The following is a 26,553-nucleotide window of genomic DNA, read 5'->3' as shown; positions in this document are numbered from 1 at the left end:
TTGTTCAATAACGAATAAACGAACGATGTAAATGGATACAAAATATCCTATCAAAATCTTCATGACAAAATAAAGTACTTTTTTAATTAATTTGGACCACAAACATATTCACAATTCTATACAAAAAAAGACTTTATTTGCAAACAAAAATTAGCTTTAATTATAGTGAATAGATAATTGTTAAATTAAAGCCAATCTGGATCTGGGGAAAGCCTATTCTCTGCAGCAAACTTTGGCTCAAAATAATGAATAATTTCAGGAAGTACCCAAAACTTCGCAATTGAAAGAAATGGCAGTGCTATCTCGCTGGTTGTGGCGACTCCGCTGTCCGCTGAAGTGTTCGCCCAGCGTCAGATCCTGCTCGTGATAATCGCCGAACTCGAGAATACCAGCGGCGCCAGTGCTACCATCGTTGTAGAATTGCCAGAAGGTAAAATGCTTATTTCAAAAAGTATGTACTGCTTATTCTCTTAGCTGCTGGCTTCTTAGCTGCTGGCTTTAGTTTTTATATTCAAATTTATATTCAAATTATTTATTGTTATAAAGGTTGTTCAATATAATATTGGACAGTATGAACCCTTGTCAGGCAGCTGTCTTTAATGTTGGATTAGTTTCTCTCGATCCTGAAGGTTAAGCTTCGATTCCCACATGGTGATACCTATATTAAACAAACAACTTAATCAATTGAACTATTTCTCTGTTTGCTTATCATGTCACGAACATGGCTTGACCATGTTAATTTAGATGTCTAATGCATCATACAATCTGTAACTACTCGTTATGTTCTGACCTAAGTTTTCACAGCAGAAACGATATCGTGAACCAAACATTGCCTAACTCTATTAGTTTTAATTCTTACTTATTATTATAGTAAGAGTCGAGCATTTTTTTATATCTGTGTTTATTTTCAGAGGAAGAATTAAAATTTGAGCAGTCTACATACGAAGGAGCTATAGTTGACAACGTTTTAGACGTTCCCCAACTAGTTTTGTCTCAAGGCTATGGAAACGATCCCGTATCTGTGGAAATATTAAGTGGTAATGATTACTAGACCTAATTTCACTTTTAATTTTTTGTCGTCGTTGATGAAAAAAGATGATGTAGGTACCTATAAAGCGAACTGAAAATAATCAATATCTTTCAGATCACGCGGGATTCTTCGCTTCCATACTTCAACAGAACACGATCACTTTGACCATGTCTCCGCTCGATGAGAATATCATCGAAGAAAACAGCTTCCTGAACTTACAAGTACTGGCGTCAACCAACCGCACCTCGGCATCTACCGTAGTGACGCTAGAGATCGTGAAGAACGATACTGTAACCCCTGTGTTTGAGCGTGCGGTGTACGAAGGCGAATACGACTCGATGGACGGACTGACACTAGAACCAATCATCTTAGTACAAGGCTACGACGCTACTGTGGAGGTCACCTTGCAAGGAGGTATGTGCTCAATTCAGCTGTGAACCCTTTAAAGTTATTTATAACTTTAAGAAATCTGCATGAGGCCGGAATCTAACTCACGACCTTTTGCTTGCCGTGCGACTGCTCTTCCATCTGGGTTACTTAGACACTAGATGAACTGAACGAAATTTTCAAGTGTAATACGCTGTTACGGCCTCTTAAGTTTGCTAAAAGCTCACTAAACCAGAAGTATTTACCTACTTACATGTGAAAGCTGTTGTAAATTCCTTCAATAAAAACTTGTGTTGACTGTTGTTTTAGGCCCTTAGGCAGGCTTCGCCACGAGTATTACGAGACTATTTCTTGTACCAAAAAACAAGATGCATATTTTGATATAATTTAAACAATAATAATATGGGTTGTTGTTCACATTGAGTCAAGTAATAAAGTAGGTATTCCACAATGTTACGATCTAACCCACCACCACCCAGGGTTCTTCCTGCCTCACGGCGTACGAACCGAATCTCGGGAAAGCGCGCGGGTACTTGCTCTGGGCTCTTTTCCCCGGGCGCTTTGCTTGACTCCCTACAAATTTATCTGATCCATGTCCCTTCTCATAGTCAATTCTCCCCCTTCTGGGGCTTGACACCACAAATACGGTACTTCGCGTCGGGCTGCTATCGTTGATAAATGTCATCTCTTCTTCTCATAACTTCGCCTGATTGTGTGCCAGGAGTGCGCGAACTCGCGCAGCGCGATCCAGTTACTGCGACTACTCGTGAGGTCCTGGTGATAAACAGGTCCTAGCTTGGCTCTCCGTATCGCATCCAGCATCTTCTATCGAGCTTCGTCATAGAGGTCACATTCCCAAAGTGCGTGATCGCGGCTCTCTTCGACTTCCTCGCCGCATGGGCATAGTGCAGACTCGCACAGCGTCATCCTGTGTAGGCGCTGCCTGAAGCACCCGTGCCCAGTTAACAATTGGGAAACCACGTTAATCAGGTTCAACCCAGCCGAGTGAGAGCCGAGAGATGTTACGATCTGTATAATTAATGAAATAGTTTTTGAGTTACGAGGTGGTCAAAAGGCTCCAAATGGTTCGTGTAATATTACAAACGATACTGCTCGCCAGTTCTGTTACTTGAACTTGGCTTGACACGCTACCGCGTGTCTAGATAAGTGCCTTATTTAAAACTAGATCTTAGGTTCGATTCAGTTCAGTTATTTTCAAATCATATTGGCTCGTATTTAGATCTATTTGTTAATTTCGAAATCATGATAATTGATTTACTGTTTACTGTTTGGCGCATATCTAATTATGTTAGTAGGTACGCTCTTCATTAAAAAAAAACATTTTTCAGAACACGCTAGTTATTTTCAACTGGTACAAGAGGGTCCGTCAATAAGTTTGACCGTATCCAGCCTCCCATCGGATCTGTTTCGAGAGCAAAACTTACTTCTGTATCTATCGGCCACCAAGCCTCGTACGGTCGGGGCCACCACTGCAATCTCTATAATGCTACCTCCAGGTAAGTTACCCATACGTTTATTTACCTTGTAGATACCTAGTTACAATTTAATGCTTTGGAATAACGAAAACCACAAAAGGTATTATAGAGTCTATTGTTGTTGTTCTTTTGGGGGCCGAATTTGCCTGTGCTAAATAATACAAAACATACATGTATTCATTGGTGAAGATTTTCTAACATTATAACCTAAAAAAAACTTAAAAGCTTAGAACAAAAATATTTAAAGAAATATTCTCATAATGAAAGTGAACTTAATAACCTATAAGTAAAGTGCAAGTTTTCTTTATAACTTATGGTAAGTTTATTTTCCTTAGTTCTGAACATTCCCACTTATATCTTCGAACTTGAGTTCTATGCTATTGTTTTTGCCAATGATACATTTATATCCCAGAACCCCAGCTGGAATTTGCACAACAATACTACAGAGGTGTGATTGAGGACAACGTTTTGCGACTTCCTTCGCTCATACTGACTGACGGCTACGATAACGAAGATGTTTCTGTCACTATTTTAAGTAGTAAGTATTAATGATAGAATTACCTTCTTATTTACGAGTAGTTACTTGTATAAGTCTAAAATACTTATATTAACTTTTCAGGCAACGGAATAAACGAGTACTTTACTGCTACCATCCAAGAAAATAGTATAACGGTAACGATGTCACCATTAGACGAGGAAATTATAGAACAGAATACGTTTTTGAATTTGGAAGTCGTTGCCGCCACGAACCGTAGCTCGGCGTCGACTATAGTTACGCTGGAGATAATAAAAGAAGACACTGTGACGCCTGTTTTCCAACGCGCTATTTATGCGGGTGCTTATGATGCGCTCGATGGGTTAACGCTCGACGAAATAGAGCTCGTCCAGGGATACGATGAATCAGTGCTGTTTTCTTTGCAAGGAGGTAACGCCTAATTTTAATTAGAGAAGCAAACTAACTGGCATTTTTGTACGAAAAGTTGAGCTCTACTGTAAAAAATATGATACGATGTGGAGGGAGACAATCCCGTATATGTAGACATACGTTCAAATTTCTATTAACCAAGAGATAATATTAGTAGAATCTTAAATTGTACATTACATGAATTACTAATTGTCTTGAATTAAAATCAAATGCACTTTAAAATAGGTACTAGGTGTGTAATGTACATTATAAGTAAATGTCTAGCTTAAAATTATTTAATACATTTTCATATTTAAATTAGGTAATTGGATTTTCATAAAACTCTATGTACAATGCAGACCTACTTACATAAATGGCAGATAACTAAATACTACGTAAATACACAATCGTCCTGCCAATAACTCTTTGGAATTTATACTGAGAGTATCTAAGTAAATATTTAATCTCTCAACTTCCAACGTTAATGTTATAATCATCATCGAAATGTTCCAGAACATTCCGGGTACTTCGAAATAGTTCGAGTCGGTCCTCGCATAAATCTCACCGCGTCGAGCCTTCCTACAGAGCTGTTCAGGGAGCAGAACCTATTACTCTCTATAGAAGCCACCAAGCCACGGACGGTGGGCGCCAGCGCTGCCATTTCTATAGCTTTGCCTGCAGGTGACAAGTCGATTTATTTACATTTCAAAGAAAGAATGAATGAAAAACGTTTACCCATTTGTTACCAAATAATAAATTATTGACGAGACTATTTGTCCACAACTTTTGGTTGCAATCTTAAATTATATTTGGTTAGACTTATAAATTTCTGTTTAAAATTCGTATTATTTGAGAAATATTAACAAATCTTTTATGTATGAAAAACGAGCTAGTATTACTTCGTATAAAATCTGCATTTCTGCATTGAATATTGGATTTTTATTCTTAATAACACACATTGTTGCAATGCGCAAATTAAACCTTACAAATATTGACGGTCATGAGTACGGACTCTAAAAAACGCAAGCGCGCCATCTAGCAGCAAATCGGCGCAACACCGTTTTGGCGCGCTTTTTTGTCCACAATATCTGAGGTTGGAATGTTGGAATCCTGACGATAAAATATTGTGTGAACATTTTCAGAAATCCAGCTAGAATTTGAAGACCCAAGCTACACTGGTATTATAAAAGACAACATCTTACAGCTCTCCGAACTTAAACTAAGCCAGGGCTACGATACCGAGCCTGTTTCAGTTAACATTGACAGTGGTAAGACTCCAACTTTTAATTTTTAATTTCTATTAGGTAATCAAATTGAAAATCACTAAATTATTCGCTATCTGTGGGAGATAGAAAGAAAAAAGTCTATGGTAATAATTTTACTCGCTGAAAATTAAAGATTCCCGGAATTCGATTACCTACTTAATTATATCAATGAGCATTAATTTGTAAGCACCATTGATCCACATTTGTATAAAAAAAAACTGATAACTAACCTAATTTTAATTAATTTGTTTTTTTCTAGACTATGCGTCGTATTTTACCGCTGTGATCGATCAGAACATAATAACGCTCTCAATGTCACCATTGGAGAGCAACATAATAGAAGAGAACACTTTTCTGAACTTGCAAGTGATAGCGTCAACAAACCGCAGCTCAGCCATGACGATAGTAACCCTGGAGATAGTAAAGAATGACACTCTGACGCCGGTTTTTGAAAGGCCCTTATACGAGGGCGTTTACGATTTAAGTGAAGGACTGGTGCTTGAGGAAATCGTTTTGGTGCAGGGCTATGACGACACAGTGGAGGTTTTCTTGCGCGGAGGTAAGAGACTTTTTTAGCTATTGTACTCTAGTGGTTATCGTATTACAGCATAAAGAGCAGACATTTTATTGCATGTGTAGGTACTTTTAATCATATCAGAACAATTAATACCTACATAATTAATTGGATGAAAACTCTTCAAAACATGACGATCGTTCACTTATTTTAGAACCTACTCAAATACTCTGCCAATTTGCCGTGTTATTATATTAATCGTTCAAAGGGATCTTTACAAAATCATGAATTCAATGGTGGAATCAATCAATTAAGGGCACTTGCCTAATGAAAGTCAATATGGGCTTTTCTATTTATAAGTATGTATCCCCAAATAATGCTCTATCTATACGCATACCTGCCTTCATATTTATTCGTATTAAAACCCGAGTAGCATACCCATAATTTTGACCAACAAGGGGTAAGCTTATTGTTTCACAAAACACAATATTTGGCATTGAAACACAAGTCTTCAATTTCATTACAATTCAGTTATCCAACAATAAATATCCCAAACTTAGTTTAGATAATGTCTAAATAAACATCTTCTTAACTAAATACTCGTTACGAAAAATCTTGTAAATAAAAGATTTTATTTACTAGTAATTTAACAAGAATAAAAAGATCTAGATTTCTCTATTTACGAATGGTATATTCATTTTATTGCCTTTTGCCTGGTCCTGAAACTCTTAAATTAATGAAGTGAATTAATTTAATAACGTAGGTAGCTTTCGTCGTAAACTTAACATGTCAAGGTATTTTTTCTCCTCCACATTCTGCTATATTCGTATCATTTCTAACGACTTTAAAACCTAAAGCTTTATAGCTTTCAAGTAAAGACGACGTTACATAATCGAATGTACCGTATTCAACATTTTGCAAAAAAATTTATGACTTGATGGACTGAGTACCACACTTGAACGAGTACTACTAAAATATTAAGTGTCATCTCTCTTCCACCTTTCTCAAGAAGAAACGTTTTTTAACATAAAAACACATTCAGCTACATATAGCTAGCCTCAGTTTTTATCTGTAGGCGAGCTGAACACCACTTGTCTGTATTTTATTACTGACAACTACCGTTTTATGTGATAAAGAGTAAGTATCGCACGTTTTTTCTGAGCCAAAAGGTATTTCTGGGCCTAGGCGCTATAGGGAAATGTTTCAACCAGAGACCTGCACCTGACACAAAGCTTAAATATTACATCAATACGTTAGCGGGTGTAGGTGGCAACCAAAAAGTCCGCAGCTGTGTGAAAATTGCCGGGAGTTTGTTCCACGTTTCGCCATTTTTTCCCTTCTGGCGATTTATCCAGTTGAATTTTCAATTCGTTTTAACGACTGTAAACGGCAACCGTTTAACACTTATATTATCTGAATCGCTGAAACGCTTTACGTAGCTCTACCACCTGTGCTACGAATTCAGATTTTATGTTACGGATTCATTCAAAAAATATTGTTATATTGTTGGGGATATTTTTATTTATTTCTTTGGTAAATATGAATCTTTTTCAACGTTTTGCTTTGATTACAATCTAGCTTATGAAATATCAGGTACAATTAATGTAATATAATTTCCTTTATGTATCTCAGTAACCAAAAGAACAAAAATGTAACTATTTGTTAAACGTCGTATTTGAAATATTACTGCCTACTAAACAGATTATTGATTACTTTCATGTTTTTCCATTACAGAACACGCTAGTTTCTTTCAGTTAGTCCAGGCAGGTCCGAGCATAAACTTGACCACCTCCGGTCTGCCGGATAACTTGCTCAGTGAAAATAACCTATTGCTCTACATTGAGGTGACCAAGCCGCGGACTGTAGGAGCCAACACAGCAGTATCCATTTCTATGCCAGAAGGTAATTATTACGTGAGAACTTAATGAACAGTCTTTGGAATTTCAGGCCTCTATACAGTGTATTAGGTGACGTTTTCATACAATTTGGTAACTCCACCACATCTAGTAATTGTATAAAAATGTCACGCTGCGCTAAAAATGGCTGGACTCTCGGAGTTTTTCAGGGCCCTTTAAGGACGAAGCACACTTATCAACCCGGAAACGGATCGTAACCGTATCAACTCGAGGCGGTCAGTATACTTTGTAAGAAACTCCGTTCAGCAACGCACATTCATCCGCACCGTTCGGCTCGCGGCGAAAAGCGATACGGTGTAGATCTCTTTCCGGGTTGATAAGGTGTTCTTCATGGGTGTTACAAAATCATTTTAGTAAGTTTTTGATTTTTATTTAATTTGAGAACGAAAACCACTTAGAGCAACAGTGTTTATTTATTCATTTGTCTTTATGTGAATTTGGAAAGGTAGAAGTAATAATCTGGTTTGTTATCTTTAGGTCTTAACCATCAATGGTAAGTCAAACTTTACTGAAACTGTATTCTATTCTTCTTTGTTCTTCTTCTAGTCAAAATTATATTGTTGTATGTATGTACAAAGTATGATTGCATTCTTGGCCTTTACTTTTTTCTCTACATTCCTAATTGCAGCCAGGGACATAAGATTTGCATACGAGTTCTATTATGGGACACTCCGTAGAGACGAGGTGTGGATTCAAACCATTCAATTGAGCGTTGGCTACGAAGAGAGTGTGACCTTTTCGCTTAGTGGAGGTAAAGTTTTCAAATATTTTTATTTCATACCTTGACAGATATTCAAGTTTACATAAGCCATTAGTTAGATAAAAATGTAACGTTTTGGCCTATATGCAACGTGTTCTTGACGATATCTCTTAACTCTAGAGTAGGGTAGAATAAGATCACTTAAATTAATCGAATGGCACTAAAATTATTTTTAAATTCATTATTTTCTTACTTTAAAATTCATTTTAATATTGTGTACTGCAGAAACTTGATCGTTTAGGGATCACTTATTTATTTACTTCGACTAACAAAAGGATTACTATAAGCATCACATAACAAACGCGCAATAAGCTTGTCAGAAAGTCAGGCCCTAGCTGCTCCATTACTTACTCGTACTTCTCGAGTTAAGAAACTTTGATTAAGAAAGGTCGAAGTCACACGACGAGAAACCGGGTGTCGCATCTTCTTATACCATTGCCTCATTTTATAAGGCCGAGCACAACGCACGGCTCTAAAAAAAATTGCCGCCATTTTTTGTAAAGGAGTTTGCTGCACTATTGCGGTCATAGTGCGGCGAGTATTACAAAGCTATAAGATACATTGTTATCATTATAACAATTTTAACTGGTCATATAATAGGGATAGTACTACTACTCTACTACTACTCCTGTTTGTGGTCAAAATATTTCACAATTCATGAACATTTTTTTTTTCTTATGGCAAGGGATTTACAACGAAGCGCGAATCATTTATACAATCAAGTTATACATTTCCATAAATAACGTAAACGATTGCTCACCTCACATCAAAGACGCACTGATTCTTCAACGTTTGTACATTTTCAGAATATGCATCGTATTTCAATGTGTCGAGCGTGCAAAATCAAATAATGGTGTATTTACGAGAGCCGATCCCAGACAGTTCTATCGAAGAAAACAATTTCCTGCTTCTAACGCTTTCTGCGTCCGCTCTAAACGCTGTAACTGCTACTACCACTATAGGTATTGACGTCGTTAAAGAAGATCTAACAACGCCTGTGTTCAGTCAAAACATTTACTATGGCATTTATGCTGGACCATCCAATATAAATTTTGATACTATCAGCTTAGTCCAAGGCTTCGACGATTCGGTTGCATTACGCCTAGTCGGAGGTAAGGACTTTTAATACCTAGTTATTAATAACCTTCGAGTTAGCAATTAAGTATTTTTAGCCATACTAAACAAAAATACAATTACTTTAAAATGTAGTTTTAATTTGGATTGGAATTTCATTGATATGTATTTCAGTAAGTAAGATGCTGTCTTATTAGATAACTAGCGGCCGCCCGCGACTTCGTACGCGTGGATCCCGTTTTACCCCCTTCATCTATCTTACGCGGTTTAGATTTTTTCATACAAATGTTTTTTCCCGCTAACTCCCGTTCCCGTGGGAATTTTGCAATATCCTGTTGTAACTAAGCTTTAAGTTTACTAAGGTACCTGCATGCCAAATTTCAAGCATCTAACTTAAGCGGTTTAGATTTTTCATACAAATGTTTTTTCCCGCTAACTCCGGTTCCCGTGGGAATTTTGCAATATCCTGTAGTAACTTAGCTTTAAGATTACTAAGGTACCTGCATGCCAAATTTCAAGGGTCTAACTTAAGCGGTTTAGATTTTTCATACAAAAGGATTTTCCCGCTAATTCCCGGTCCCGTGGGAATTCCTAAGTATCCTATAACCTGCCCAGGAGTATGAAGAATAATTTTACCAAGTTTCGTTAAAATCCGTTAAGCAGTTTTGGTTTCTATAAGGAACATACAGACAGACAGACAGACAGACAGACAGATAGACAGACAAAAATTTTACTGATTGCATTTTTGGCATCAGTATCGATCACTAATCACCCCCTGATAGTTATTTTGAAAATATATTTCATGTACAGAATTGACCTCTCTACAGATTTATTATAAGTATAGAAAATTGAAAAAATCCTCATCACGTTACCATTCATTGTTTCGTTTCTATTTCAGAGCATTCCAAATATTTCAATTTAAGTGTTGCCGAGAACGGCGTCGTGACGTTGGAACTACACGACGCCATACCAGAGGAAGTTATTTTCGATGAAAAAGTGCTATTGTTCAGTATTTTAGCCGAGAAAGAATTTACGGTTGGCGCCAACGCGGTTGTTTCTATAAGTTTCCCGAGCGGTAAGTTGTTGCTCGCAATTAACATCGATAACTTTATTTTTACTTTTCAATCACTAACATTCTGTTTTCTTTTAAGTTAAGCATGTTCTTGCAGCTAGATCTACATTTTTAAACTTTTCTTTGTGTCTTAGAAATCCGTAACATTAAATCTGACGTGCTAGCGCATAATTTATTGCGGTTCTTTGAAAAATAGATTTTTCAAATACATTTTCAATTCAATTTTCAGAGCTAACTGAGCCAACAGTTTTGAGGTTTGCTAAAAATATTTACACTGGATCGCTACAGCAAAACGATTTGAGCTTGGAGGATATTGTTCTTGAAACGGGCTATGCAACAGGCACTCAATTCGAGCTCACTGGAGGTAAGATTTATTTTTATTTGCTGGTTTGTTCGTGATGGATTACATCCCTGTTTAATTTCTTACTAATGAAGAAGGCCTATTTATTTGCCTATCAGGAACTCATTTGTCAAATAAATTACAACTTTTATGTTGGGTTGCACCACCTGTCAAACCCCATACAAAATACACCCGTTATCGTTATAGTTACGGTTAAAGTTAGGTAGTGCAACTCAGCCTTAGTTTCAATGGTCAGATAAAGATAGTCGTAACCGACCATTGTAAGAGTGGCAGTATGTTAACATGTTATCAGTACTACAACCTACATTCTTTATTTTACGACGTACTGTATAAGATACAAAACTTTCATTAATACCGGCATTGTAAAGTAAACCAATTAAGCACCAAGAACTTGGTAGCCGTAAATTTTACAATCCCATAAATACCGCGCGGTAACTGGCAGGTTTATTTGTGTTTATTTTCAACGTTGCGTGTTTTACACGACGAAGCGTGATTTGATACTGACCCGTAATCGAGTATATCAAAACGAATTTGTTTCTTACGTTACATAAGATAATTAAGTTGGTACTAACACAAATCACGAACACAGTAGGTGCTTATACATAAACGCTTTGTGATTTCAGAATTCTCTGAATATTTCACTATGGAGAGCGATGGCAACATTTTAACACTTTCACCGACAAATTATCTTCCGGTCGAGGTTTTCAGTCGTAAATTCATATCTTTGGAAGTGGAAGCTCGTAGAACAAGAGCTTTTACCGTCTTTACTGCTGTTATAATTGATGTGGAGCAACCAGAAGCAGTTGTGCCACCCGTGTTCGCTGAAGCTTATTACAGAGGAGTTTATACACAAGAAACCGGCTTGGAATTTGAAGATAGCATACAACTGGCCCAAGGATTTGACAACACTGTAACATTTACATTGGAAGGAGGTAAAGAATTTAAAAGAATACCAATATAAATGACAGTTACTTAAAATGCTGCAATATTTAGATTTGTTCATTCCTATAAAGGAATAAAGTTGAATTAACTGTAGGAAGGGTACAATAACATAAAAAAATTGATCCGGCAAAACTAAAATGCGGTTGTTGGACTATTTTTGACAGCACTTACATTGGTAGATAAATACGTAGAATTTCAATTAGTTAACTCAGTGACAGACAGTGGTATTGTGTTTTAAATGACAGAAGTTAATACCTAACTACGTTACTACCTATGTTAAAATAATTAAAATTTTCAGAATCTTCACAATGGTTCGCAATTGTACAAGATAACAACACTCTCGATATTGCTATCAATAACAACATTCCGGCAGAAGTTGTAGAGGCCAATCATAATCTGCTGTTTAGTATTGTGGCTCGCAAAGAAGGTGCCACTGATGGCCGCGCAGCTATATCAATCGACCTGCCTAAAGGTACGTTCATACAATATTTTAACCGACTTCCAAAAAAAGAGGAGGTTTTTAGTCAGTATTATCAGGCCTGTTCATCTCCGCGAGTTTACATCGAAAACAAAACACGCACGATGGCCCACCTACAGGATACTATTCGACAAGGCCTCACATACGAGCGAACATTGACGCACGCACGCGTATTCTTGTGTATGATGGAAGAAAATAAAGAAAATGGTGTACTAAATACTGTGCAGTATTTAACTGCCTAAATAATAATAAAAACACAGAATGTACTTTTTTAAGTTGCCTCAAGACACTTAGAGGTAATTAAGTAGTTAATATTATTCATGATAATTCATGCTAAATCATGTATTTTCTCCGCTATTTTCCGCAGTTTGGCACCTCACGTCACATCATTTTACTGAAGTCAGCCCTATAGCTTCGGCGTAGTGCCGATCACTGACGTTTGTCAACAAAATGGTGCTTGACTCTTGAGACAGGCTAAATTACACCATATTGTTAATGGCATTGAGCATACATTTTTTTAAATACCTTCGCGAAGTAAAACTTCTGTACGTAGTACTTATTATTATTCTGTGGTATTATCAACTAAGACAAACATAGGTTTACACTCATAGTTTTTTCTTAGATTTACGCCCGTATTCACAAACATTACTATGAGGTCTCCCAGTGCGCGTGGACGCACAGGGTGACACACGAACCAATCACAGAGCTCTATTCAACACTGTGCGTTCGATTTGCTGATTCACTTAAGCAAGCATCGTTTGTGAATACGGGCGTTAATTACCTATTACATACTTTTTTCTGAATTCCAAATGAAATTATGTATTACATGATCAATGATGTTTTATTTTATCATCGACAGAAGTAGAGACGCCAACAGTGATCAGATTTAGCCAGAATAACTATGTGGGTCAGATTCAGAACGGTTCATTAGAGTTACCACCTGTGACCCTTGTTGAGGGCTATGATATAGCCCCCCAACTTAACTTATCAGGAGGTAAGCTTACTTATGGACGAAGCAAACTTATCACCCCAGAAACGGAACGCCTCGCCGCGCTCAACCGCGAGGCGAGGCATTACGGTGTTGATCCCTTTCCGGGTTGATAAGTGTGCTTTAATATTACAAGCGCTTTTTATGCGAACGTTTATTATAATGCAAATAACATAAGGCTTTTGGAAGGATTTTCTTCGCTCTTATTTCTCACGGTGCTAAGAAATAAGCGATCCGGAGAGGATAAAGGTATTTTCTTTTTGTAACCAAATTGTCGCTCAAATTATTTATTTTCTTTTCTACTATTTATTTTGAAAGTTGTTGGTACAAATTCGTGGTTGTAATCGCAATTATATTCGTCAAATTTATTTTTTTTACATTATCTTTTGTTGTTTTCAGAATATGCCCCGTACTTTACACTAACCCGAGACTTCAACACCGTAACTGTTGAGCTGGCTGTCGACTTACCAACGCAAACCATCGCCGAAAGTGCCTTTATAGTGCTTACCATAGAAGCGTCGTATCCAGAGGCGATCAGTGGCCACACAACGATCGTACTTGAGCTTGTCAAAGAGATATCTACAGAAATAGTCACTCCAGTGTTTGAGCAAGCTTACTATGTTGGCCAATACACGGAAGAACAGGGATTACTATTCGAGGATACGATTCAGCTCATTCAGGGCTTTGACGAATCCGTTTCGTTCAACCTGGACGGCGGTGAGTAATACAGATTAGCATAATAAACCCATCCTATTTAAATTTACTCGTACAGATTCACTTTCTGAGTATAAAAGTTATCAAGTAAGACTTTCGGCTATATAACATCACCCTACAACCAAGAGGGGCGGAGCAGTAGAGAAGAATGTTGCAAATACGGGAAATATTATTCAAAACTATTTTCACGCGTACAAAATCGCGGACACAGCTGGTAGTAATATTCCTTATGAATTTAAATTATTGTGAATTACCCTTTCACGCTTAGGAAAGCTACATAGCAGACAAAGATAAAATTAAGTTTCTCACAGGAGATTACTAATCACTCATAGCTTTTATTCTTGGCTCGGTGTCAGTTCAAATTCGAAGTAGGTGGTAACGATCATCATCCTTATCAATTGAATTTCAGATAGTGCGCAATGGTTCACATTAGTGCCGGGCTCTGATAACACCTACAGCCTAGCACTCTCCAGTCCCATTCCGGCAGCTGTCGTCGCCAACAATCAGAAACTCATCTTCATCGTCACGGCTCAGAGGTCTGGTGGAGTCGCCGCCCGAGCCACTATTGTTATAGCATTTACTGACGGTAAGCAAGAATCTCACGAGAGTTACAATTGTCTGCATCCCACAACATTACTACACATTTCGGTTCAAACCAACTGTTTCTTCCAGAAATCACCACCGATCAGGTTCTTGGTTTCGACCGGATAAGCTACGTTGGCTCCATCGCAAACAACTCAGTCAGCTTGAGCCCCATAGTACTGAGCGAAGGATTCACGAACGAAGTAGCATTTACGCTGCACGGAGGTGAGTGCTGGCATATGCCCTCGTCTAGCATATTCAAGTGTCTTGTTGTGTGTGTAAATAGGTATTGTGTATAATATGTGTGTGCAATCAATTTCGTTCCACGTTACTAACCGTCTCGTTTTCAGAACTGGCCGAGTACTTCACGCTATCGAACCAAGGCGCGACCGTGACCCTCGCATTGCAGGACTCTCTTCCGGAAGAATCCATACCCTCAAACCGAATCATTTTACTTGAGATACAAGCGTCTGCCCAACAAGCTATGTCGGCGTTCACCACTATAGTGCTTGAAGTCATCCTGGCCGACGACACGGCGCCGCCGCCCACCGCCCTCGTCTTTGACGCAACCTACTATGTGGGTAGCTACACGGAGAGCGATGGTCTCGTTTTCAGCACTCCGATAGCTCTCGCCGAAGGTTTTGAAGTGGATGTCGAGTTCGGTCTCGAAGGAGGTAATAATCGCTCATGCCTTTTATTCTTTGCTCGGTGTCAATTCAAATTCGAAGTAGGTGGTAACGATCATCGTCCTTATCAATTGAATTTCAGATAGTGCGCAATGGTTCACATTAGTGCCGGGCTCTGATAACACCTACAGCCTAGCACTCTCCAGTCCCATTCCGGCAGCTGTCGTCGCCAACAATCAGAAACTCATCTTCGTCGTCACGGCTCAGAGGTCTGGTGGAGTCGCCGCCCGAGCCACTATTGTTATAGCATTGACTGACGGTAAGCACGAATCTCACGAGAGTTACAATTGTCTGCATCCCACAACATTACTACACATTTCGGTTCAAACCAACTGTTTCTTCCAGAAATCACCACCGATCAGGTTCTTGGTTTCGACCGGATAAGCTACGTTGGCTCCATCGCAAACAACTCAGTCAGCTTGAGCCCCATAGTACTGAGCGAAGGATTCACGAACGAAGTAGCATTCACGCTGCACGGAGGTGAGTGCTGGCATATGCCCTCGTGTAGCATATTCAAGTGTCTTGTTGTGTGTGTAAATATTGTGTATAATATGTGTGTGCAATCAATTTCGTTCCACGTTACTAACCGTCTCGTTTTCAGAACTGGCCGAGTACTTCACGCTATCGAACCAAGGCGCGACCGTGACCCTCGCATTGCAGGACTCTCTTCCGGAAGAATCCATACCCTCAAACCGAATCATTTTACTTGAGATACAAGCGTCTGCCCAACAAGCTATGTCGGCGTTCACCACTATAGTGCTTGAAGTCATCCTGGCCGACGACACGGCGCCGCCGCCCACCGCCCTCGTCTTTGACGCAACCTACTATGTGGGTAGCTACACGGAGAGCGATGGTCTCGTTTTCAGCACTCCGATAGCTCTCGCCGAAGGTTTTGAAGTGGATGTCGAGTTCGGTCTCGAAGGAGGTAATAATCGCTCATGCCTTTTATTCTTTGCTCGGTGTCAATTCAAATTCGAAGTAGGTGGTAACGATCATCGTCCTTATCAATTGAATTTCAGATAGTGCGCAATGGTTCACATTAGTGCCGGGCTCTGATAACACCTACAGCCTAGCACTCTCCAGTCCCATTCCGGCAGCTGTCGTCGCCAACAATCAGAAACTCATCTTCGTCGTCACGGCTCAGAGGTCTGGTGGAGTCGCCGCCCGAGCCACTATTGTTATAGCATTGACTGACGGTAAGCACGAATCTCACGAGAGTTACAATTGTCTGCATCCCACAACATTACTACACATTTCGGTTCAAACCAACTGTTTCTTCCAGAAATCACCACCGATCAGGTTCTTGGTTTCGACCGGATAAGCTACGTTGGCTCCATCGCAAACAACTCAGTCAGCTTGAGCCCCATAGTACTGAGCGAAGGATTCACGAACGAAGTAGCATTCACGCTGCACGGAGGTGAGTGCTGGCATATGCCCTCGTGTAGCATATTCAAGTGTCTTGTTGTGTGTGTAAATATTGTGTATAATATGTGTGTGCAATCAATTTCGTTCCACGTTACTAACCGTCTCGTTTTCAGAACTGGCCGAGTACTTCACGCTATCGAACCAAGGCGCGACCGTGACCCTCGCATTGCAAGACTCTCTTCCGGAAGAATCCATACCCTCAAACCGAATCATTTTACTTGAGATACAAGCGTCTGCCCAACAAGCTATGTCGGCGTTCACCACTATAGTGCTTGAAGTCATCCTGGCCGACGACACGGCGCCGCCGCCCACCGCCCTCGTCTTTGACGCAACCTACTATGTGGGTAGCTACACGGAGAGCGATGGTCTCGTTTTCAGCACTCCGATAGCTCTCGCCGAAGGTTTTGAAGTGGATGTCGAGTTCGGTCTCGAAGGAGGTAATAATCGCTCATGCCTTTTATTCTTTGCTCGGTGTCAATTCAAATTCGAAGTAGGTGGTAACGATCATCGTCCTTATCAATTGAATTTCAGATAGTGCGCAATGGTTCACATTAGTGCCGGGCGCTGATAACACCTACAGCCTAGCACTCTCCAGTCCCATTCCGGCAGCTGTCGTCGCCAACAATCAGAAACTCATCTTCGTCGTCACGGCTCAGAGGTCTGGTGGAGTCGCCGCCCGAGCCACTATTGTTATAGCATTGACTGACGGTAAGCACGAATCTCACGAGAGTTACAATTGTCTGCATCCCACAACATTACTACACATTTCGGTTCAAACCAACTGTTTCTTCCAGAAATCACCACCGATCAGGTTCTTGGTTTCGACCGGATAAGCTACGTTGGCTCCATCGCAAACAACTCAATCAGCTTGAGCCCCATAGTACTGAGCGAAGGATTCACGAACGAAGTAGCATTCACGCTGCACGGAGGTGAGTGCTGGCATATGCCCTCGTCTAGCATATTCAAGTGTCTTGTTGTGTGTGTAAATATTGTGTATATGTGTGTGCAATCAATTTCGTTCCACGTTACTAACCGTCTCGTTTTCAGAACTGGCCGAGTACTTCACGCTATCGAACCAAGGCGCGACCGTGACCCTCGCATTGCAGGACTCTCTTCCGGAAGAATCCATACCCTCAAACCGAATCATTTTACTTGAGATACAAGCGTCTGCCCAACAAGCTATGTCGGCGTTCACCACTATAGTGCTTGAAGTCATCCTGGCCGACGACACGGCGCCGCCGTCCACCGCCCTCGTCTTTGACGCAACCTACTATGTGGGTAGCTACACGGAGAGCGATGGTCTCGTTTTCAGCACTCCGATAGCTCTCGCCGAAGGTTTTGAAGTGGATGTCGAGTTCGGTCTCGAAGGAGGTAATAATCGCTCATGCCTTTTATTCTTTGCTCGGTGTCAATTCAAATTTGAAGTAGGTGGTAACGATCATCGTCCTTATCAATTGAATTTCAGATAGTGCGCAATGGTTCACATTAGTGCCGGGCTCTGATAACACCTACAGCCTAGCACTCTCCAGTCCCATTCCGGCAGCTGTCGTCGCCAACAATCAGAAACTCATCTTCGTCGTCACGGCTCAGAGGTCTGGTGGAGTCGCCGCCCGAGCCACTATTGTTATAGCATTGACTGACGGTAAGCACGAATCTCACGAGAGTTACAATGAGGATCATTTCGATTTTTAGCTGTGAATGCAGATTTATAGGGCTAAGAAATCCTTAATATACAGTCCAAAAATTTTTGTTCTACGACAAAAATTGACGAAGTTATTGCCAAATTACTAAAAAAGTTCACTGACCGCCCGGCGCGGGAACGATGACGTCACTATATCCGATCCGAACGCTGCCGGCGTACTGCGTGGATAGAAAATATTTTTTTCTAACCAAACTATCAGTTTTAGAGAAAAACTTGTAATGACATTTATTCATCAAAATGAAGTAAGCTATCGATAGGTAATTTTTAAAAATAGAAATTGTGAAAAATATCGCAAAAAATCCATACGCTCATACGATTCAATGGAACGCGGAGACGCGATTGGGGACTCCGTGTTCTCCTAAAGTGAACTCCGTTCAAATAAAGTGTTCATAAGTGTTGTTAGTCATATCTTCTTCCAAGTAAAATATAAAAATGTATAAGTATTAATTTATTTACTTCTAACAATGAGGTATAGCTGAGGCACATACACTCTGCCTAGGCTACAAGCAAGACATTGCTATGAAGATAATTTCGATGTACACGCAATACCTACCTGTTATTTAGTTTTCTGAGTTTAACCTACGTACCTACCTATCTATTCGCCGTACCCATGGGCGGGCCAGCTGCTGCAGGAAAGGATAGCTGCTCCCTCCTGGAAATTATTTAATCTTAGCCTAGAAGCTGGGTATAACTCTCCCGCCCCCCTCCTCTCCCCAGGTCATAAACTGGGCATGACTTCCCCCTCGGCCAGAAGTTGGGTATGATTTACCCCCCCTCCCCGGCTACTCCCCCAGCCCATAAGATAAGCATAAGCTGGGTATGACTTTTTTGCCGCAGCTGCGCCAGCTGGGTATTACTTATCCCCCCCCCCCCTAGGCCAGAAACTGGTTATTAGCACTCATAAATATTATGTATTACTATTATTATGTTCAATACAAACAATCATAAAGTTACACTCACCCCAACCAACCGCGTCTCCGCATTCCATCGAATCCTATGAAAATGTGGTCTTTGGACATAGCGATACTTCATCATCATCATCATCATTTCAGCCACAGGACGTCCACTGCTGAACATAGGCCTCCCCCAATGACTTCCACATCGCACGGTTGGTAGCGGCCTGCATCCAGCGCCTTCCTGCTACCTTTATCAGGTCGTCAGTCCACCTTGTGGGTGGACGTCCCACGCTGCGTTTTCCGGTACGACCGAATATAGCGATACTTATTTTTCAAAATTTTTACTTTTAGAAATTACTGGTCGATGGGTTACTTTATTTTGATGAATAAATATTATTATTAAGTTTTTTTCTAAAACTGATAGTTCAGCTGGAAAAAAAAAATTCCATCCCAATAGTACGCCGGCTGCGCTCGATTCGGATATAGTGACGTCACGCGGCCCTGCGTACGTTGACTTTTAGCGGCAAAAACGGCCTATGTTTATTACTTAATATCTTCGTCAGTAATGGTCCGATTTGGATAATTCAAAAAGATATATCTTTCTTATGTCTTAAAGATTAGTTTTATTGCATTTTCCAAACCAGTACTGATCCTCATTGTCTGCATCCCACAACATTACTACACATTTCGGTTCAAACCAACTGTTTCTTCCAGAAATCACCACCGATCAGGTTCTTGGTTTCGACCGGATAAGCTACGTTGGCTCCATCGCAAACAACTCAGTCAGCTTGAGCCCCATAGTACTGAGCGAAGGATTCACGAACGAAGTAGCATTCACGCTGCACGGAGGTGAGTGCTGGCATATGCCCTCGTGTAGCATATTCAAGTGTCTTGTTGTGTGTGTAAATATTGTGTATAATATGTGTGTGCAATCAATTTCGTTCCACGTTACTAACCGTCTCGTTTTCAGAACTGGCCGAGTACTTCACGCTATCGAACCAAGGCGCGACCGTGACCCTCGCATTGCAGGACTCTCTTCCGGAAGAATCCATACCCTCAAACCGAATCATTTTACTTGAGATACAAGCGTCTGCCCAACAAGCTATGTCGGCGTTCACCACTATAGTGCTTGAAGTCATCCTGGCCGACGACACGGCGCCGCCGCCCACCGCCCTCGTCTTTGACGCAACCTACTATGTGGGTAGCTACACGGAGAGCGATGGTCTCGTTTTCAGCACTCCGATAGCTCTCGCCGAAGGTTTTGAAGTGGATGTCGAGTTCGGTCTCGAAGGAGGTAATAATCGCTCATGCCTTTTATTCTTTGCTCGGTGTCAATTCAAATTCGAAGTAGTTGGTAACGATCATCGTCCTTATCAATTGAATTTCAGATAGTGCGCAATGGTTCACATTAGTGCCGGGCTCTGATAACACCTACAGCCTAGCACTCTCCAGTCCCATTCCGGCAGCTGTCGTCGCCAACAATCAGAAACTCATCTTTGTCGTCACGGCTCAGAGGTCTGGTGGAGTCGCCGCCCGAGCCACTATTGTTATAGCATTGACTGACGGTAAGCACAAATCTCACGAGAGTTACGATTGTCTGCATCCCACAACATTACCACACATTTTGGTTCAAACCAACTGTTTCTTCCAGAAATCACCACCGATCAGGTTCTAGGTTTCGACCGGATAAGCTACGTTGGCTCCATCGCAAACAACTTAGTCAGCTTGAGCCCCATAGTACTGAGTGAAGGATTCACGAACGAAGTAGCATTCGCGCTGCACGGAGGTGAGTGCTGGCATATGCCCTCGTGTAGCATATTCAAGTGTCTTGTTGTGTGTGTAAATATTGTGTATAATATGTGTGTGCAATCAATTTCGTTCCACGTTACTAACCGTCTCGTTTTCAGAACTGGCCGAGTACTTCACGCTATCGAACCAAGGCGCGACCGTGACCCTCGCATTGCAGGACTCTCTTCCGGAAGAATCCATACCCTCAAACCGAATCATTTTACTTGAGATACAAGCGTCTGCCCAACAAGCTATGTCGGCGTTCACCACTATAGTGCTTGAAGTCATCCTGGCCGACGACACGGCGCCGCCGCCCACCGCCCTCGTCTTTGACGCAACCTACTATGTGGGTAGCTACACGGAGAGCGATGGTCTCGTTTTCAGCACTCCGATAGCTCTCGCCGAAGGTTTTGAAGTGGATGTCGAGTTCGGTCTCGAAGGAGGTAATAATCGCTCATGCCTTTTATTCTTTGCTCGGTGTCAATTCAAATTCGAAGTAGTTGGTAACGATCATCGTCCTTATCAATTGAATTTCAGATAGTGCGCAATGGTTCACATTAGTGCCGGGCTCTGATAACACCTACAGCCTAGCACTCTCCAGTCCCATTCCGGCAGCTGTCGTCGCCAACAATCAGAAACTCATCTTTGTCGTCACGGCTCAGAGGTCTGGTGGAGTCGCCGCCCGAGCCACTATTGTTATAGCATTGACTGACGGTAAGCACAAATCTCACGAGAGTTACGATTGTCTGCATCCCACAACATTACCACACATTTTGGTTCAAACCAACTGTTTCTTCCAGAAATCACCACCGATCAGGTTCTAGGTTTCGACCGGATAAGCTACGTTGGCTCCATCGCAAACAACTCAGTCAGCTTGAGCCCCATAGTACTGAGTGAAGGATTCACGAACGAAGTAGCATTCGCGCTGCACGGAGGTGAGTGCTGGCATATGCCCTCGTGTAGCATATTCAAGTGTCTTGTTGTGTGTGTAAATATTGTGTATAATATGTGTGTGCAATCAATTTCGTTCCACGTTACTAACCGTCTCGTTTTCAGAACTGGCCGAGTACTTCACGCTATCGAACCAAGGCGCGACCGTGACCCTCGCATTGCAGGACTCTCTTCCGGAAGAATCCATACCCTCAAACCGAATCATTTTACTTGAGATACAAGCGTCTGCCCAACAAGCTATGTCGGCGTTCACCACTATAGTGCTTGAAGTCATCCTGGCCGACGACACGGCGCCGCCGCCCACCGCCCTCGTCTTTGACGCAACCTACTATGTGGGTAGCTACACGGAGAGCGATGGTCTCGTTTTCAGCACTCCGATAGCTCTCGCCGAAGGTTTTGAAGTGGATGTCGAGTTCGGTCTCGAAGGAGGTAATAATCGCTCATGCCCTTTATTCTTTGCTCGGTGTCAATTCAAATTCGAAGTAGGTGGTAACGATCATCTTCCTTATCAATTGAATTTCAGATAGTGCGCAATGGTTCACATTAGTGCCGGGCTCTGATAACACCTACAGCCTAGCACTCTCCAGCCCCATTCCGGCAGCTGTCGTCGCCAACAATCAGAAACTCATCTTCGTCGTCACGGCTCAGAGGTCTGGTGGAGTCGCCGCCCGAGCCACTATTGTTATAGCATTGACTGACGGTAAGCACGAATCTCACGAGAGTTACAATTGTCTGCATCCCACAACATTACTACACATTTCGGTTCAAACCAACTGTTTCTTCCAGAAATCACCACCGATCAGGTTCTTGGTTTCAACCGGATAAGCTACGTTGGCTCCATCGCAAACAACTCAATCAGCTTGAGCCCCATAGTACTGAGCGAAGGATTCACGAACGAAGTAGCATTCACGCTGCACGGAGGTGAGTGCTGGCATATGCCCTCGTATAGCATATTCAAGTGTCTTGTTGTGTGTGTAAATATTGTGTATAATATGTGTGTGCAATCAATTTCGTTCCACGTTACTAACCGTCTCGTTTTCAGAACTGGCCGAGTACTTCACGCTATCGAACCAAGGCGCGACCGTGACCCTCGCATTGCAGGACTCTCTTCCGGAAGAATCCATACCCTCAAACCGAATCATTTTACTTGAGATACAAGCGTCTGCCCAACAAGCTATGTCGGCGTTCACCACTATAGTGCTTGAAGTCATCCTGGCCGACGACACGGCGCCGCCGCCCACCGCCCTCGTCTTTGACGCAACCTACTATGTGGGTAGCTACACGGAGAGCGATGGTCTCGTTTTCAGCACTCCGATAGCTCTCGCCAAAGGTTTTGAAGTGGATGTCGAGTTCGGTCTCGAAGGAGGTAATAATCGCTCATGCCTTTTATTCTTTGCTCGGTGTCAATTCAAATTCGAAGTAGGTGGTAACGATCATCGTCCTTATCAATTGAATTTCAGATAGTGCGCAATGGTTCACATTAGTACCGGGCTCTGATAACACCTACAGCCTAGCACTCTCCAGCCCCATTCCGGCAGCTGTCGTCGCCAACAATCAGAAACTCATCTTCGTCGTCACGGCTCAGAGGTCTGGTGGAGTCGCCGCCCGAGCCACTATTGTTATAGCATTGACTGACGGTAAGCACGAATCTCACGAGAGTTACAATTGTCTGCATCCCACAACATTACTACACATTTCGGTTCAAACCAACTGTTTCTTCCAGAAATCACCACCGATCAGGTTCTTGGTTTCGACCGGATAAGCTACGTTGGCTCCATCGCAAACAACTCAATCAGCTTGAGCCCCGTAGTACTGAGCGAAGGATTCACGAACGAAGTAGCATTCACGCTGCACGGAGGTGAGTGCTGGCATATGCCCTCGTGTAGCATATTCAAGTGTCTTGTTGTGTGTGTAAATATTGTGTATAATATGTGTGTGCAATCAATTTCGTTCCAAGTTACTAACCGTCTCGTTTTCAGAACTGGCCGAGTACTTCACGCTATCGAACCAAGACGCGACCGTGACCCTCGCATTGAAGGACTCTCTTCCGGAAGAATCCATACCCTCAAACCGAATCATTTTACTTGAGATACAAGCGTCTGCCCAACAAGCTATGTCGGCGTTCACCACTATAGTGCTTGAAGTCATCCTGGCCGACGACACGGCGCCGCCGCCCACCGCCCTCGTCTTTGACGCAACCTACTATGTGGGTAGCTACACGGAGAGCGATGGTCTCGTTTTCAGCACTCCGATAGCTCTCGCCGAAGGTTTTGAAGTGGATGTCGAGTTCGGTCTCGAAGGAGGTAATAATCGCGCATGCCTTTTATTCTTTGCTCGGTGTCTATTCAAATTCGAAGTACAGTAGAATCTCGATTATCCGGACCTCGATTATCCGGATATCCGATTATCCGGACTCATTCTTCAAGGTTTCTGAAATTACCGATTCAGGGTCTGGAACCATAAAAACCGAAGGCGCCGCCACTGTAACATGGTACGGACGTCTTCTTAGTTCATTGTTAAAAAAAATGGATGTCCAATCGTCTAAAATTTAGATTTTTAGAGTCTAAAATGATGTATTGAAAACCCTGTCTATTGTAAAAAGTTAATTATTGATTGATTTTACTTTGAAATCGATTATACGGATTTTCGATTATCCGGAACACCCCTGGTTTTAATTGATCCGGATATTGGGATTCTACTGTAGGTGGTAACGATCATCATCCTTATCAATTGAATTTCAGATAGTGCGCAATGGTTCACATTAGTGCCGGGCGCTGATAACACCTACAGCCTAGCACTCTCCAGTCCCATTCCGGCAGCTGTCGTCGCCAACAATCAGAAACTCATCTTCGTCGTCACGGCTCAGAGGTCTGGTGGAGTCGCCGCCCGAGCCACTATTGTTATAGCATTGACTGACGGTAAGCACGAATCTCACGAGAGTTACAATTGTCTGCATCCCACAACATTACTACACATTTCGGTTCAAACCAACTGTTTCTTCCAGAAATCACCACCGATCAGGTTCTTGGTTTCGACCGGATAAGCTACGTTGGCTCCATCGCAAACAACTCAATCAGCTTGAGCCCCATAGTACTGAGCGAAGGATTCACGAACGAAGTAGCATTCACGCTGCACGGAGGTGAGTGCTGGCATATGCCCTCGTGTAGCATATTCAAGTGTCTTGTTGTGTGTGTAAATATTGTGTATAATATGTGTGTGCAATCAATTTCGTTCCACGTTACTAACCGTCTCGTTTTCAGAACTGGCCGAGTACTTCACGCTATCGAACCAAGGCGCGACCGTGACCCTCGCATTGCAGGACTCTCTTCCGGAAGAATCCATACCCTCAAACCGAATCATTTTACTTGAGATACAAGCGTCTGCCCAACAAGCTATGTCGGCGTTCACCACTATAGTGCTTGAAGTCATCCTGGCCGACGACACGGCGCCGCCGCCCACCGCCCTCGTCTTTGACGCAACCTACTATGTGGGTAGCTACACGGAGAGCGATGGTCTCGTTTTCAGCACTCCGATAGCTCTCGCCGAAGGTTTTGAAGTGGATGTCGAGTTCGGTCTCGAAGGAGGTAATAATCGCTCATGCCTTTTATTCTTTGCTCGGTGTCAATTCAAATTCGAAGTAGGTGGTAACGATCATCGTCCTTATCAATTGAATTTCAGATAGTGCGCAATGGTTCACATTAGTGCCGGGCTCTGATAACACCTACAGCCTAGCACTCTCCAGTCCCATTCCGGCAGCTGTCGTCGCCAACAATCAGAAACTCATCTTCGTCGTCACGGCTCAGAAGTCTGGTGGAGTCGCCGCCCGAGCCACTATTGTTATAGCATTGACTGACGGTAAGGACGAAGCTAGATAGGTACTAACACTTGTTAGCTTGCTCACATCTTTTAAATTCTAATTTCACACGTTTGATTCGTTTCGCTTGAAAAATACTCTTTTCTGTACTAAACACTTTAGTACACATTTAAATAGTGTAGATCCCTGAGGTGATCAAAATTTAGGCTTTCGAAAAAATGTGTCGATAATTTCACTACCTACCGCAAAAGAACCGTAAAGAAAATAGTTATTTTAGAAAGTCTTCAATATCTTCAAAAGTTCCTGACTTAGCTTTATGAAATTAATATTAAGTTAATTCAAGCTTTTTATTTAGAATACCTAAATGTATGTTTGTGTTGTTTTCTATGAAACAAGTAACCGACTTTTTTACTTTGCGGTCCAATGTATTAGGCAAGTTTACTGTGACAACTGTTCTTTCACAAGTTCATAACACCGGCCTATAGCTCATGCTGGCATTATGTTATGTGAGTTAAGTTTTAGAGTAAGCCCCACACATTGAAATATGAATTTACAGGTTTACCTTAAGGCATCTTTTATATATTATTATAATTACTACTAAACGGAATCTAAGTTACAGATAATTTTTCTGGTATTTAAGTACCAATATTTATCTTTTTCATCTTTATCAACTGCGATTAGTTTTTTTAGATTAATTATGGATTTGACATTCGATTTGCATATCTTTAGCACAACTAATCATTCGAATGGAACTTAAGTTGATAATGTTATCAATTCTGATAGTGTTTTCCTCTGATGACTCGTTTAA

At 41.6% G+C, this 26,553-nt stretch overlaps 2 protein-coding genes across 2 annotated transcripts in view; both read left to right on the top strand.

Moving 5' to 3' along the window:
• Positions 1 to 26,553, top strand: part of LOC135088660 (uncharacterized) — a 42,228-nt gene that overhangs the window by 3,622 nt on the left and 12,053 nt on the right. Inside the window, 34 exon segments of the mRNA XM_063983591.1 lie at positions 260 to 430; positions 912 to 1,037; positions 1,145 to 1,444; positions 2,767 to 2,934; positions 3,326 to 3,451; positions 3,533 to 3,838; positions 4,331 to 4,498; positions 4,960 to 5,085; positions 5,342 to 5,641; positions 7,331 to 7,498; positions 8,141 to 8,263; positions 9,079 to 9,384; positions 10,245 to 10,421; positions 10,648 to 10,782; positions 11,403 to 11,711; positions 12,020 to 12,193; positions 13,059 to 13,193; positions 13,587 to 13,904; positions 14,311 to 14,490; positions 14,493 to 14,708; positions 14,834 to 15,157; positions 15,252 to 15,428; positions 15,515 to 15,649; positions 15,771 to 16,094; positions 16,189 to 16,365; positions 16,452 to 16,586; positions 22,974 to 23,297; positions 23,392 to 23,568; positions 23,655 to 23,789; positions 23,911 to 24,234; positions 24,673 to 24,849; positions 24,936 to 25,070; positions 25,192 to 25,515; positions 25,610 to 25,786. Coding sequence (XP_063839661.1) covers positions 260 to 430; positions 912 to 1,037; positions 1,145 to 1,444; positions 2,767 to 2,934; positions 3,326 to 3,451; positions 3,533 to 3,838; positions 4,331 to 4,498; positions 4,960 to 5,085; positions 5,342 to 5,641; positions 7,331 to 7,498; positions 8,141 to 8,263; positions 9,079 to 9,384; positions 10,245 to 10,421; positions 10,648 to 10,782; positions 11,403 to 11,711; positions 12,020 to 12,193; positions 13,059 to 13,193; positions 13,587 to 13,904; positions 14,311 to 14,490; positions 14,493 to 14,708; positions 14,834 to 15,157; positions 15,252 to 15,428; positions 15,515 to 15,649; positions 15,771 to 16,094; positions 16,189 to 16,365; positions 16,452 to 16,586; positions 22,974 to 23,297; positions 23,392 to 23,568; positions 23,655 to 23,789; positions 23,911 to 24,234; positions 24,673 to 24,849; positions 24,936 to 25,070; positions 25,192 to 25,515; positions 25,610 to 25,786 — 7,077 coding nt within the window.
• LOC135088659 (uncharacterized) lies at positions 19,854 to 20,903 on the top strand. The gene is made up of 3 exons (XM_063983590.1): positions 19,854 to 20,041; positions 20,163 to 20,486; positions 20,581 to 20,903. The coding sequence occupies exons 2-3, from the start codon at positions 20,297 to 20,299 to the stop codon at positions 20,865 to 20,867; spliced, it is 477 nt and encodes a 158-aa protein (XP_063839660.1). The 5' UTR covers positions 19,854 to 20,041; positions 20,163 to 20,296; the 3' UTR covers positions 20,868 to 20,903.

Source organism: Ostrinia nubilalis, chromosome 4 (assembly GCF_963855985.1).
Source record: "Ostrinia nubilalis chromosome 4, ilOstNubi1.1, whole genome shotgun sequence".
Lineage (NCBI taxonomy): Eukaryota > Metazoa > Arthropoda > Insecta > Lepidoptera > Crambidae > Ostrinia > Ostrinia nubilalis.
This window is presented reverse-complemented; position numbering and strand designations above follow the sequence as displayed.